The sequence below is a fragment of the Phalangium opilio genome, unplaced genomic scaffold (assembly GCF_054372755.1).
Source record: "Phalangium opilio isolate 3A_F unplaced genomic scaffold, DU_Popi_V2 ptg000017l_1, whole genome shotgun sequence".
Classification (NCBI taxonomy): Eukaryota; Metazoa; Arthropoda; class Arachnida; order Opiliones; family Phalangiidae; genus Phalangium; species Phalangium opilio.
In genome coordinates, this window is record NW_028324151.1 from 7,131,304 (window position 1) to 7,143,924 (window position 12,621).

At 34.9% G+C, this 12,621-nt stretch overlaps 1 protein-coding gene and 3 long non-coding RNA genes across 4 annotated transcripts; all 4 read left to right on the forward strand.

Moving 5' to 3' along the window:
- Positions 1-614: 614 nt before the first annotated feature.
- Positions 615-4,089, forward strand: JMJD4 (jumonji domain containing 4). The gene is made up of 7 exons (XM_089866745.1): positions 615-952; positions 1,044-1,212; positions 1,282-1,413; positions 1,554-1,639; positions 1,728-1,921; positions 3,596-3,739; positions 3,809-4,089. The coding sequence occupies exons 1-7, from the start codon at positions 661-663 to the stop codon at positions 4,070-4,072; spliced, it is 1,281 nt and encodes a 426-aa protein (XP_089722871.1). The 5' UTR covers positions 615-660; the 3' UTR covers positions 4,073-4,089.
- Positions 4,090-5,171: 1,082 nt separating this feature from the next.
- On the forward strand, positions 5,172-8,659 carry LOC149702838 (uncharacterized). The gene is made up of 2 exons (XR_016381861.1): positions 5,172-5,415; positions 8,435-8,659. It is a non-coding gene; the product is annotated as an uncharacterized LOC149702838 (long non-coding RNA).
- On the forward strand, positions 6,581-7,140 carry LOC149702839 (uncharacterized). The gene is made up of 2 exons (XR_016381862.1): positions 6,581-6,977; positions 7,040-7,140. It is a non-coding gene; the product is annotated as an uncharacterized LOC149702839 (long non-coding RNA).
- A 184-nt stretch (positions 8,660-8,843) lies between the features above and the next one.
- On the forward strand, positions 8,844-11,105 carry LOC149702840 (uncharacterized). Its single transcript, XR_016381860.1, has 2 exons — positions 8,844-9,704; positions 10,756-11,105. It is a non-coding gene; the product is annotated as an uncharacterized LOC149702840 (long non-coding RNA).
- The last annotated feature ends 1,516 nt before the right edge of the window (positions 11,106-12,621 follow it).

The window sequence follows — 12,621 nt, forward strand, 5'->3', positions numbered from 1 at the left end:
AGCCAAAAATTTATCGTGAAAATTTGAAATTAGTTTTTTTTTTTTAGAAATTTTAATGCATATTCTATACTGAAACCATTTTTAAAACGCAAAACAAAATGAAATCATTTTATTTAATCATGAATTATAAGCCGCTCAAAAGGTTTGACAGCACCATTTGTCAGTTTTTTGGGCATTTTAATGATCTTCGCCTATTGGCGGTATTTTAAGTACAGAAAGCCAAAGAAAAACCCCGACAAGCCCAATTTCCAGCCAACCCGTTTATTTCCAGCCAATATGTTTAAGAAGAAGCCCAATTGGCGGCTTTCCAGCCCAATATGGCATCCCTGTGAATGAATTACTTTCCCCTATCTCTCGGTGACCTTTGCGCTAAAATATTTTTACATAGGGTGGAGGAGTAATATTGAAACTACAAATTTCATTATTTTATCGGTTTCTTTAGAAATTCGGGGAAATCCCAACACTTTAATAATTTCAAAATAGTCTTATTAATAATTTTAGTACTCCGAATTTTGGCATATTATTTTAAACAATTTCTTAACTAAGTTTTAAAGAAATGCAATTTTTTTCTCATCCTGTACATAAATATTCTTACTCCATGGTAAAGAGTGTCGTCTGCTTAAACGATTGGGGGCACCTTGAAATTACAACAGGGTTATCATGGCGGTGACGGTTTCTAACATTAACAATGATTTGAGTGAAAAAATATATCAGGAATTTAATTTAGATGATGTTTCTCGAAATAGAATTAATCATAAAAACTTTAAAGAGAAAACTATCGATAAAATACCCGATGACATTTCATACGAAGAATTTTTCAAGTCGTATTTGATAACCAATAAGCCTTGCGTCTTGCAACCAAAGAAGAAGCCAAATATATCTTCCTGGAAAATTAATAAATGGGTTACTGAAGAAGGTACTCCAAATTGGAAAGCTATATGCGATGAATATGGTAAATATTTTTGTTTGCATGGGCAACATGGTATCAGTTTTCAACTATGGTCCGTCAAAATCAAAATCTTTGTCTCTTTTTACTATCAAAGGCTCCTCCATTGTTCCTGTTGCTGATTGTTCAGTTAAGGAGTATAATTCACAAAGGAAAGAGTATGTCCTCTTAGCTCAGTACATCAGATACTGCGAAAAACTAGTCAAAGAAAACTATGATTATGAGAAAATGCCATGTTTGTACCTTAAAGACTGGCATTTATCAAGGTAGGCCTAGCTTTAACCTCCTTAAAAGCATTAACCCTTTGTAATATTAAGTTCATTGTTATATCTTAGGTGTCACCCGGATTTTAACGCTTACCAAACACCAGAATTCTTTGAATCAGATTGGCTAAATTCTTTTTACATCACTAAAATGGATATGGATGATGATTATCGATTTGTTTACATTGGACCTAAAGGAACATGGTAAGTTATTATTTTAATAATGCTTTACTTATTGTGGTATGGGTTATTTGAATGAACAATTTCGGGAAAAATGTTCTTTGAAGTTCATTGGAAGTACCAATAAAGGTTGTTTTAATGTGAAACACTGTTTAACATTGTAGGACTCCATTCCATTGTGATGTCTTTGGATCATTTTCATGGTCTGCAAATTTGTGTGGGAGGAAACGCTGGTTATTATTTCCTCCTGGTTGGTGTTCGTTTCTTTTTCCAAGTTGACTTTAATGCTTGGCGCTGCAATTGAAAAGGACCGTCTGACTGAAATAATCTGTTTCAAGGTGCTGAAAAGTACTTTTTGGATGCAAATGGCAAGTTGGCATTTGACATTGAATCTCCTGATCTAAAGGATGCATCCAGATATCCTAAAACAAGCGATTACTTTGAAGAATTTGGTGAAGGGATTGAAGTAATTCAGGAGGCTGGTGAGATTATATTTGTTCCTAGTGGATGGCATCATCAAGTTTGGAATTTGGTATGTAACAAATTTTATTTATATAAGTTGTAAGCGTTAAAAATGCGTTTGCAGCGCGTCAAGCGTTAAAAATGCGTTTGCAGCGCGTCACGCGTTTCAACAAGTTTGAAGCGCGCCACGCGTTAAAAATGCGTTTCAAGGGCGCCACGCGTTATAATAAGTTTGAAGGGCGCTACCCGTTCTAATACGTTTGAAGCACGCCACGCGTTATAAAGCAAGTAGTCCACTAAGTCTTGCGAAACCGTTTCGTTAACGTAACGTCACGTATCCAAATACGAACAGAACGCCATCTGATAGCGTTTCTTAAACAATGCTTTCGGACTTAGGTAATGGGCGCCCTCTTTCGGATGATTTATGAGCTTAAAACGGTAACGATACGGTTTCGCAAGTGGACTACTTGCTTAATGCGTTTGAAGCGCGCCACGCGTTACAATACGTTTGAAGAGCGACACGCGTTAAAAATGCGTTTGAAGCACACCAAGCGATATAATACGTTTGAAGGGTGCTATCCCTTATAATACGTTTGAAGGGTGCTATCCCTTATAATACGTTTGAAGGGCGCTACACGTCAAAAATGCGTTTAAAGGTCGCCACGCGTTACAATACGTTTAAAGGGCGACACGCGTTATAATACGTTTAAAGGTCGCCACGCGTTACAATATGTTTAAAGGGCGACACGCGTTATAATACGTTTGAAGATCACTACCCTTTATAATACGTTTGAAGGGCGCTACCCGTTATAATACGTTTAAAGGGCGCTACCTGCTACAATACGTTTAAAGGGCGCTACCCGTTATAATACGTTTGAAGGGCGCTACCCGTTATAACACGTTTAAAGAGCGCTACCCGTTATAACACGTTTAAAGGGCGCTACTCGTTATAACACGTTTAAAGGGCGCTACTCATTATAATACTTTTGAAGGGTGCTACCCGTTATAATACGTCTAAAGGGCGCTACCCGTTATAATACGTTTGAAGGGTGCTACCCGTTATAACACGTTTAAAGAGCGCTACCCGTTATAACACGTTTAAAGGGCGCTACTCGTTATAACACGTTTAAAGGGCGCTACTCATTATAATACTTTTGAAGGGTGCTACCCGTTATAATACGTCTAAAGGGCGCTACCCGTTATAATACGTTTAAAGAGCGCTACCCGTTATAACACGTTTAAAGGGCGCTACCCGTTATAATACGTATGAAGGGCGCTACCCGTTATAATACGTCTGAAGGGCGCTACCCGTTATAACACGTTTAAAGGGCGCCACCCGTTATAATGCATCTGAAGGGCGCCACCCGTTATAATGCGTCTGAAGAGCGCCACGCGTTATAATGCGTCTGAAGAGCGCCACGCGTTATAATGCGTCTGAAGAGCGCCACATTATAATGCGTCTGAAGGGCGCCACCCGTTATAATGCTTCTGAAGGGCGCTACATTATAATGTGTCTGAAGAGCGCCAAGCGTTATAATGCGTCTGAAGAGCGCCATGCGTAATGGTTAGAGTTTTATCTTGGCGAAGGCAAGAGGCCAAGCCAGAACTGGAGTTTGTAAGGGAAACCACGTGTCTAGCTCGAGTTAATTAGTCGAATGAAGGATATTACACTAGAGTTATAGCGAGTTACGTGAACGATGTGGCTTTATTATGTGGTGAGACCATCTTGTTATTTCGTTTAAAGGAAGACACTATATCGGTGAATCACAACTGGTTTAATGGCTGCAACATTGACTTGATTTTTAAAAACATGGCCTTTGCCTTGCAAGAAGTGACTGACGAATTAGATGATTGTAAGGATGATGAAAATTGGTTCAACACTTGCCAAGTAAAGCTAACCAAAAATGGTTATAAAATATAGTTGGTTTTTTTTTAACTAATTCTCGTTAATTTTCAGTTAGTTTTGCACGCTCATCATGGCATTAATTACGGCGAATTTATTTTTTTACTGGACTTTGTGTTTCGTGAAGCGAAAAATACTTTTCTCCTAAACAAATCCAAAATATCTTATCAAAGTCTCCTTGACGTGAAAAGTGTTTTATTCGTTATCAATCTGTTACTCGATCAAAGTGAAATGCTGACGCAACTAAATTTATTGTCACACTTGAATGAATTGCAACAGAATTGCAGGCAGTTGCTAGAACTTAGCAACGATAAATAAAAGGATTTTGCAAATTACACTTGTATTTTCTTTTCTTGCTTTTCATAATTATTGTATTTATAACTATAAAGATGATGCCTTACAACGCAAGTTACTTCCTCCCTTCATAAGATATAATAAACTTCGTTAAAAACTTTCGAAATAACAATAATATTAAAGGAAAGCAGTGATAGATTTAATTTTAGAAGTAGGAATGGAGAACAGAGTAATCTGCAGGGCGCGCGTCAAAGTCCCGGACCCCTTTCCCCTGGGACGGAGGGGGGGGGTATGAAAGAAGAGGCGGGTCATAACCACAGAGGTAAAAATGAATTACGTATTTTTCGCCCCCCCCCGTCAGCAACGTCATCAAAAAGTAGTTTAAGTGAGCAGACAATAAGATAATTTAAATTTTTCGTTACGTGTTGGAGGGAGGGGCTCTATACTGGGTGGTCTATGAGTCTGACTGAAGTAAAATACTAACCGTTCTCCATTCCTACTTCTAAAATTAAATCTATTACTGATTAAAGATAAAGATATTTCACAGGAAGATGACAAGGATGTCAAAATCCATCTTTAAATGTATTCCTATAAAATTGCCTTAAAAGTATTTTTGTCTCCTTAAATACTGCTCCATGGTGACGAGCAATATTTTCGACTCCGTCGAGTAGTTTTAATGGAGTAAACACAGAAGTTTCATTAAATTGTCTTAAATATATTTGTGACTCATGTCGGCATAGCCGCAGAACGCTGCGTGACAGCCATAGCGCACTCATTTCGCGCCCACGCACGCAACAGGGTTGGAAATAAGGTGGATTTTGTTAGTGGTCCTCGGGACCAGTGACCCCTCATGTTGGAATTATTAAACTGGTCCTTGGGACCAGTGACCCTTGCATTAATTATTTTTTTACTGGTCCCATTATAAAATTTCTAAATTGATGAGAATAAGAAGCGCGTAAAGACGCAAAAGTAAATACTAATTTATTTATTTATTTATTGAATGAACACTGTTCGTACACAAGCCAGCAGAGTGGCTTGTGTACGAACATCGGAGAACATATGAGATGAACTATCCTTATTGCGTTTTACATAATTTCGGTGGCTACATCAGTAAGCTAGAGTACGAGAGCTCCCTAGGATGAAAATACTGTAATGTGACTAGTACCATACGCTACTGCCTTCTGCCTAATACGACTACTGAGAACTAGTACCAAGGAGGATTATCCTCATGTTGGCTAACTAAGAATATCGTTGAGGTGAAACGAGACAATAGTGTTTATACGGCAAACCAGTTGTGAATGTAGTTATGAGAATACAGGGTTTAACAGTTGAAGCGTAGACAATTGGGCCTTTTCAAACACATAAAGGTTATATCTCTCCTAAAGTTATACACTTAATTTCCGGTTTTTTCCCATTGACTGATTTTCCATGTGTCCAAGACATATCTTTATTGGATGTAAAATGTCGTCTGCAGCGAAATCTTACCCTTAAAATCTCAAAATCCTGAAATCTCACGTCAAAATCTAGAAATCCCAAAATCTCACGTCAAAATCTGAAAATCCCAAAATCCCTACCTCAAAATCTGAAAATCCCGAAATCCCTACCTTAAAATCTGAAAATCCCGAAATCCCTACCTTAAAATCTGAAAATCCCAAAATCTTCACCTAAAATCCCGAAATCCCACATTAAAATCTAGAAATCCCGAAATCTTAACGTAAAATCCCGAAATCTCACCCTAAAATATCAAAATCTGAAAATCCCCACGCTTACAATACACGATTTGAATCTATTTAAGAGGGGAAGACACGAGGGTAAAACTCAGCCTTCCATCTCTCTTTTTGGCACCTGCGTTATGTAAGAGTTCTGTATTACAAACTAGACTATTTTTCTTGATTTTTCTCCAGTATTCATTACGGTAATTTAAAACAAATTTAAAGTCTAAAACCTAAACCTATATTTCAAAATCTCGAACTATCCTTTGAACACCGGAAGTTAATAGTAAATCTTGATATCCCCTGCAAATACCCAAAATTTCATCAAAAATCCGAAAATCTCCTCGAAATCTGAAAATCTCCTTCAAAATCTGAAAATCTCCTCGAAATCTGAAAATCTCCCTCAAAATCCCGAAATCTCCTTCAAAATCTGGAAATCGCGTTCAAAATCTGAAAATCTCATTAAAAATCCCGAAATCTTAAAATCTTGGAGTAGATTTCAAGATTTCTAAAATCTCAGTCAGAATCTCAAAATCTGGGGAAAATCTCAAAATCTTGGTCAAAATCTTGAAATCTCAAAATCCCGTACACTAAAATGCCGAACGTCCGACCCCTCGAGTAATAGTTATCCTCTTGACTCGGAGAGGTAATATTTTGGTTTTTCCAACTTGTAAAAACGTAATATTGTTGTAGTTGAACTTTGAACTTAACCGGTTTCACCCAGTCCTCTATTTTATCATCGGGTAAACTGGAACAATATAAACTATTGGAAGATGATTTGGTTTCCGAGCTATCAATGAAATCTCGCGGTAAAATAGGGAGCAAATAAGAAGTCCCTTTTCTTAAAAGTCCCCTCCTTCGACTTGATTAACGTAGGCAACGATTATAGGGTTCTAGTGAAGATTGTAGATTTTTCTTGTCCAATTTAACATAATTAATTTTTATCTATCTGATTTTTGGATTCAATTATTCTCTTATTTCCTCGTTTATAGTTTTATTTGTTACCTTATTGTTCTATTTGTTTGTAATTTTTTTAATAATAATAATAATAATAATAAGCTTTATTAGGATATTCTCTTCAGCTTTTGCATGGTTTACAGGAGAGTCCGTCGTTAAGATATTTTAAATGTTTTAATTGTATAACATTAAAGATTTTCTTTGATTGTTTAAAATTAAAAGATAAAGAAACAATAATCTACAAAGTAAAAAAAATAAAAGTAATCTAAGAGGATTTTTCATTTAGTTTATCTCTACTATAAAATATTCTTGGTTTTGATAGGGACTAGAATAGAGGACTATGTAGTTGTGCGCTAAGTGCTACGAAGATAGTTTTTCAGTTCTTTTTGAAAAGTTGTAATAGTTTTGCAGCTTTGTAAATCGGTAGGCAGCGCATTCCATAGTTTTATTCCTATGTTTTTAACCATTTTTTGGGACCATTTATTTTCGCGTGCTCTTGGGAAGCTAGTGTGGCTACCTCTAGTAATGTATCTAGGATTACGTGTATTTCCCATCTCAAACAGCTCTTGAATATACGATGGGGTGGTTTTGTTATGTACCTTGTAAATTAAAGTTAATTTATTGTGGTTTATGTTGTTATATGCTGTTTTATTGTGTTTTATGCTGTTTTATTGTGTTTTTATGCTGTTTAATGTGTTTTTATGCTGTTTTATTGTGTTTTATGCTGTTTTATTGTGTTTTTATGCTGTTTTATTCTGTTTGAAGCTGTTTTATTGTATGTTTTCGCCGTTTTATTGTGTTTCTATGCTGTTTAAAGTGTGTTTCTGCTGTTTAATGTGTGTTTATGATGTTTTATACTGTTTATTGTGTTTTTATGCTGTTTTTCTGTGGTTTATGTTGTTCTATGCTGTTTTATTGTGTTTTTATGCTGTTTTATGCTGTTATATTCTGTTTTATTGTAGTTTTTGTGTGTTTTATTGTAGTTTCTGTGTGTTTTATTGTAGTTTCTGTGCGTTTTATTGTAGTTTCTGTGCGTTTTATTGTAGTTTCTGTGTGTTTTATTGTAGTTTCTGTGCGTTTTATTGTAGTTTCTGTGCGTTTTATTGTAGTTTCTGTGCGTTTTATTGTAGTTTCTGTGCGTTTTATTGTAGTTTCTGTGCGTTTTATTGTAGTTTCTGTGTGTTTTATTGTAGTTTCTGTGCGTTTTATTGTAGTTTCTGTGCGTTTTATTGTAGTTTCTGTGCGTTTTATTGTAGTTTCTGTGTGTTTTATTGTAGTTTCTGTACGTTTTATTGTAGTTTCTGTGCGTTTTATTGTAGTTTCTGTGTGTTTTATTGTAGTTTCTGTACGTTTTATTGTAGTTTCTGTGCGTTTTATTGTAGTTTCTGTGTGTTTTATTGTAGTTTCTGTGTGTTTTATTGTATTTTTTTTGCGTTTTATTGCAGTTTCTGTGTGTTTTATTGTAGTTTCTGTGTGTTTTATTGTAGTTTTTGTGTGTTTTATTGTAGTTTTGTGCGTTTTATTGTAGATTCTGTGCGTTTTATTGTAGTTTTTGTGCGTTTTATTGTAGTTTCTTTGTGTTTTATTGTAGCTTCTGTGCGTTTTATTGTAGTTTTTGTGTTTTATTGTAGTTTCTGTGCTAACTAAAGCATTCCAAGTATTATAACTAGTGTTTATGTCGATAATAAGTTAAAAATGAACTTTTCTAATTTCAAAGAAAAATACAAGCATCTGCCGCATCATGAGCCTATTCACGTCATCTTCCCAGTGCCAAGCAGAGGGGACGGGATCGACGCCATTCAGTGATAAAAGAGGGCTTCTCATATCACACGCCGCGAGCAAGTTTCAACGAAGTTTACTTTTTGTTTTTATATCTATATACTTTTGTTTATACTTCATAAATGTACTATAGAATAAATAAATTGTTCGTCGATTTAATGTATCTAATCTCTTATTCCTTTTCTTGTCAATTAAGTTACAGCAGGCATATATAGGATTTTAAAATGCATTAATTAGATTAAAAAGGATTGAGAATATGGGATAATTAGAGGTGCCCGGTAATCACTTTAGCACTGTTAAAGGCAGCGCATCGCTAATGAAAATTTTCTTTTATTGGTGATTTTTATTCACGCTTTTAAAAAGGATAGGCATTCATTGGTGATTTAAAATTAATGGGGATTAATGGTTGCGTCTGGATTACGAGTAATAATCGAGGGGCTACTCACGAAAAACTCGTTAGTGATTTTAAACGGGATTGGGATTGTGGGTAACTTAGGGGGTTACGGGTTGTTATTATTTTACTAGTTATGAACGGATTATTAAGCATTCACACATTTTCCGCTAGGGGCGCTGTGTACGTAGTTACGTATTTACTGACATCTAAAACATGATAAAATTCTGCTAGACATTCGTGTAAGCAATAGATAGTTCATAAATTGCCGCTAGGGGCGCTGTGTAAGTAGTTACGTGTTTACTGACATCTAAAACATGATAAAATTCTGCTAGACATTCGTGTAAGCAATAGATAGTTCATAAATTGCCGCTAGGGGCGCTGTATACGTAGTTACGTATTTAATGACATCTAAAACATGAATAAATTTGCCGCTAGGGGCGCTGTATACGTAGTTACGTATTAACTGACATCTAAAACACGAAGAAATTTGCCGCTAGGGGCGCTGTCTATAATATGATATAGGCCTAACGGTGTGTTCTCTAATTTGAATTAGCGCCCACGTCACACTTCGAAGCGCCCCCAACGACGGAATATACGATAAAACTCGGACGCCACTTGTCCAGGTTTCTTTTCTCTCTGCGCCGGCGACCAGTCAACATCGTTCCTTGATCAGCTCCTCGTAATCCTGACTTTCGAAGGCAGTATTGGATGGAAAGCCACGTTTTACGCCGACGGTGGGACGTGACTCTAAGCTCTCCGCTATTGAATGTCCATTAGAACGTTGAAATCAACGCGAAAGGTTAAGCCTAGTACGGTATGTGTGAAAGTCTTTCAATAATCCAAAGTCATCCAGCTAGCAATTTATTATTTTATTTAATCGCAGAGTTTAAATTATTTAGGTAGAGTTAATTGTTAGTTAATTATGTTTATTTATTGAAAGTTAACTACAATATGAAGAAATTTCCAGACACGAGTTCAGTTAGACAAGGCTTAATTTAGAACATCTTAAATCAAGTACTTGGGCTCATATTAGGTGAAATTAAATTCCTTATCTATTTTAAATTATAAACCTCGACTGTTAACAAATTAGGTCTCATTTAACGGCGCGAAACTATATTACATAAAATGAGTAACGTATGGTTTAACGGGGCCAGATTAGGTTGCACTAGGCTAGGCTGAACCTTTTATAAAAATTTATCCGGGCCTGGCACTAATGTTTAAGTTTTTACTTTATGCCGTCGTTTTAATTTAAATTAACGAGGGTATTTTAGAATTATTACGCGTAAATTATAGATTTGAGATTCTAAAATTTCATTCGAGGCAGTATTTAATTATTTTAGATAATGAACTACGGTCTATTTAAAAAAATAAATGGTTTAAATTAATTAGGGTTAACTGTTAATAAGTTATCATTAATTATGGAGATTAAGCCAATTTAATAATTTTAAAATGAGCCACGAACGCGAAGTTAAGGCTAGATTTTTAATTTATATTTACGTAGTTTTTTTCTTAAATTATTTTAATCTATGGTATTGTTTCCGTGAGTTATTATTTTGTTGGGACCTCGAGTAGCCATTTAATTCTGATATGGAAATTGCTTAATATTTAGTGCAATTCTTACATTATATTTATGGGAATATTTTACTTGATTTTTTTTAAATAATTATTTTGCTAGGACCTTAAAGTAGCCCTTGAGTTCTGATTTGGCTTAATATTTAGTGTAATTTTTAAAGTTTGTTTTCGGGAATATTTTACATTGTTTTTCTTCAATAATTTACGGAAACAAATCCATAGATTAAAATATTTTTTTGTTAGGCCCCTCTAATACTTATTAATATTTGTTATTAATATATTTTCATTTTTAGACGCGATGACGTTCTTGGATATTCTGTTGCTGGTCATTCGGAGAAGTTTCCTACCAGATGATTTCAACCTTTGTTAGAGACGCTCATTCCAGATGACATCTTCCTTGGATTTGCGATACAAGATGTTTTCAACCTGTGGTGGCCATGCAATCATTCTCTACAAAAATGCGATGAACATCAGCGAATCTAGAAAATTCAAATTTTCATTAGAATTATATTTGCAACTACTTAATTTCTTTTTACACGTTCAAACTTCAATTTACGGAACACTTTATATTATTTTTTGTTGAAAATTTTTGTAAACACCTTATTTTTTTACTTTTTGTTCAATAAATTATGCCTTAAACCACTTTTTTTGTTTTCTTAAAAATTATTTGATTAAGAGGGAAGGTTTGAATTTTTTAGCTCTAAACAGATAGCCTTTTTTTTGAGGACCCTCTTTTAGGCTTCTTTTAGCTAATATATCATAAAATAAAACTATCAAATTGTTTTGGAAAAATATTAGCCTAAAACAAGCTTAAATTGTTTAAAAAAGTAAAAAAAGCCTAAAAAGGGTCTCAAAATACTACCCTAAGTCCAGACCCTAAAAAATTCAAGCCATCCCCCATATCGAAACTTTTTTAAGAAAACAAAGAACGTGAGGCAAGGCAAAATTTTTTTATTGAGAAAAAACAATTGAGGTGTTTACAAAAATTTTGTACAAAAAAATATTTAAAGTGTTCCATAAATTAAAATTTGACCGCGTAAAATTAAATGAGGTAGGCTAGTTACGGATTAAATTTGAGAATAAAATTAAGTCCATTGGCGGAAAAACTTCACGTTCCAGTCAGATTGAAGGCCTCGTGTTTCGCAAAACCAAGAAAGACGTCATCTGGATTGAGGGTCCTTAACATCGGATGAACTTCCAAGTCTACTTGAAAACGTCTCTGAATGACCAGCAACAGCTTATCCAAGAAAGTCATTCGCGTCTAAAAATTAAAATAAATTAATTACAAATATTAAGGCAATGCCTAATTTTAAAATAAGTGCTACTTTAAGCCTAACAAAATAAAAATTTACCGAAATAATCCCATATATTTAAATAATTAGCAAAATACTGGCGATATATTGCTAAGAAATTTTTTTAATAATCTAAGTTAAATTTCTTAAGCCTTGTTCAAATGTCTTAACCTCGTGGTCGTGGTTTATTTAATTTTAATTCAAAATTATTATTTAATAGACTGAGTTTACGTAAATAATAATAATTAACTGCCTGTTTCATTAAAACTACTTTATTTATTAAAACAATAAGCTATTAAAAAAGGCTTACATTTGCTGCGCATTAACAAGTTTGTTCATTCCAACATGACCTCGCTGAATCGATTCCAAAAGAACATTCAATGGCGGAAAAGAGCTCTAGATTCTGGATTTATTCCTTGACGTCGAAAAGAAAAATGGCTGATCGACGGCGAAAGGCCTGATTTCCAAGAGCTGAGCAGGAAACGATCTTGACTCCACGATGCCAATATAAGAAAGAAATTTCAGTCGGTTACTCAAGAGCAAAGTTCTCTCCCGCAAGATTTACACCCTCAAGACGTTAAAAGCCTACAACACTAATTGGAGTAATACCGTTTTTCCGTTGGCCTATTCCATGGAGTAATTTTCTTGGAGAGAGAAGGAAACTTTCTTTAAAATTCCATAAAATTTGGTGTCTCCTACAATAATGCTCCATACCTTCCATTGTCCTTTTCCATGGAGTAGTTTTTATGGAGCGAAAATGAAAGTTTCCCTAAAATTTGGTGTCTCCAACAATATTGCTCCATACGTTCCATTGTCCTTTTCCATGGAGTAATTTCTTTGGAGCAAAAATTACTTCATGGAATAGGC

Excerpts from the sequence above, each read along its gene's own strand:
- JMJD4 (XM_089866745.1), top strand. The coding sequence starts at position 661 with ATGGCGGTGACGGTTTCTAACATTAACAATGATTTGAGTGAAAAAATA. Across the intron at positions 953-1,043 it reads AGCTATATGCGATGAATATG|GCTCCTCCATTGTTCCTGTT; the intron begins GTAAATATTTTT and ends TTACTATCAAAG. Across the intron at positions 1,213-1,281 it reads AAAGACTGGCATTTATCAAG|GTGTCACCCGGATTTTAACG; the intron begins GTAGGCCTAGCT and ends GTTATATCTTAG.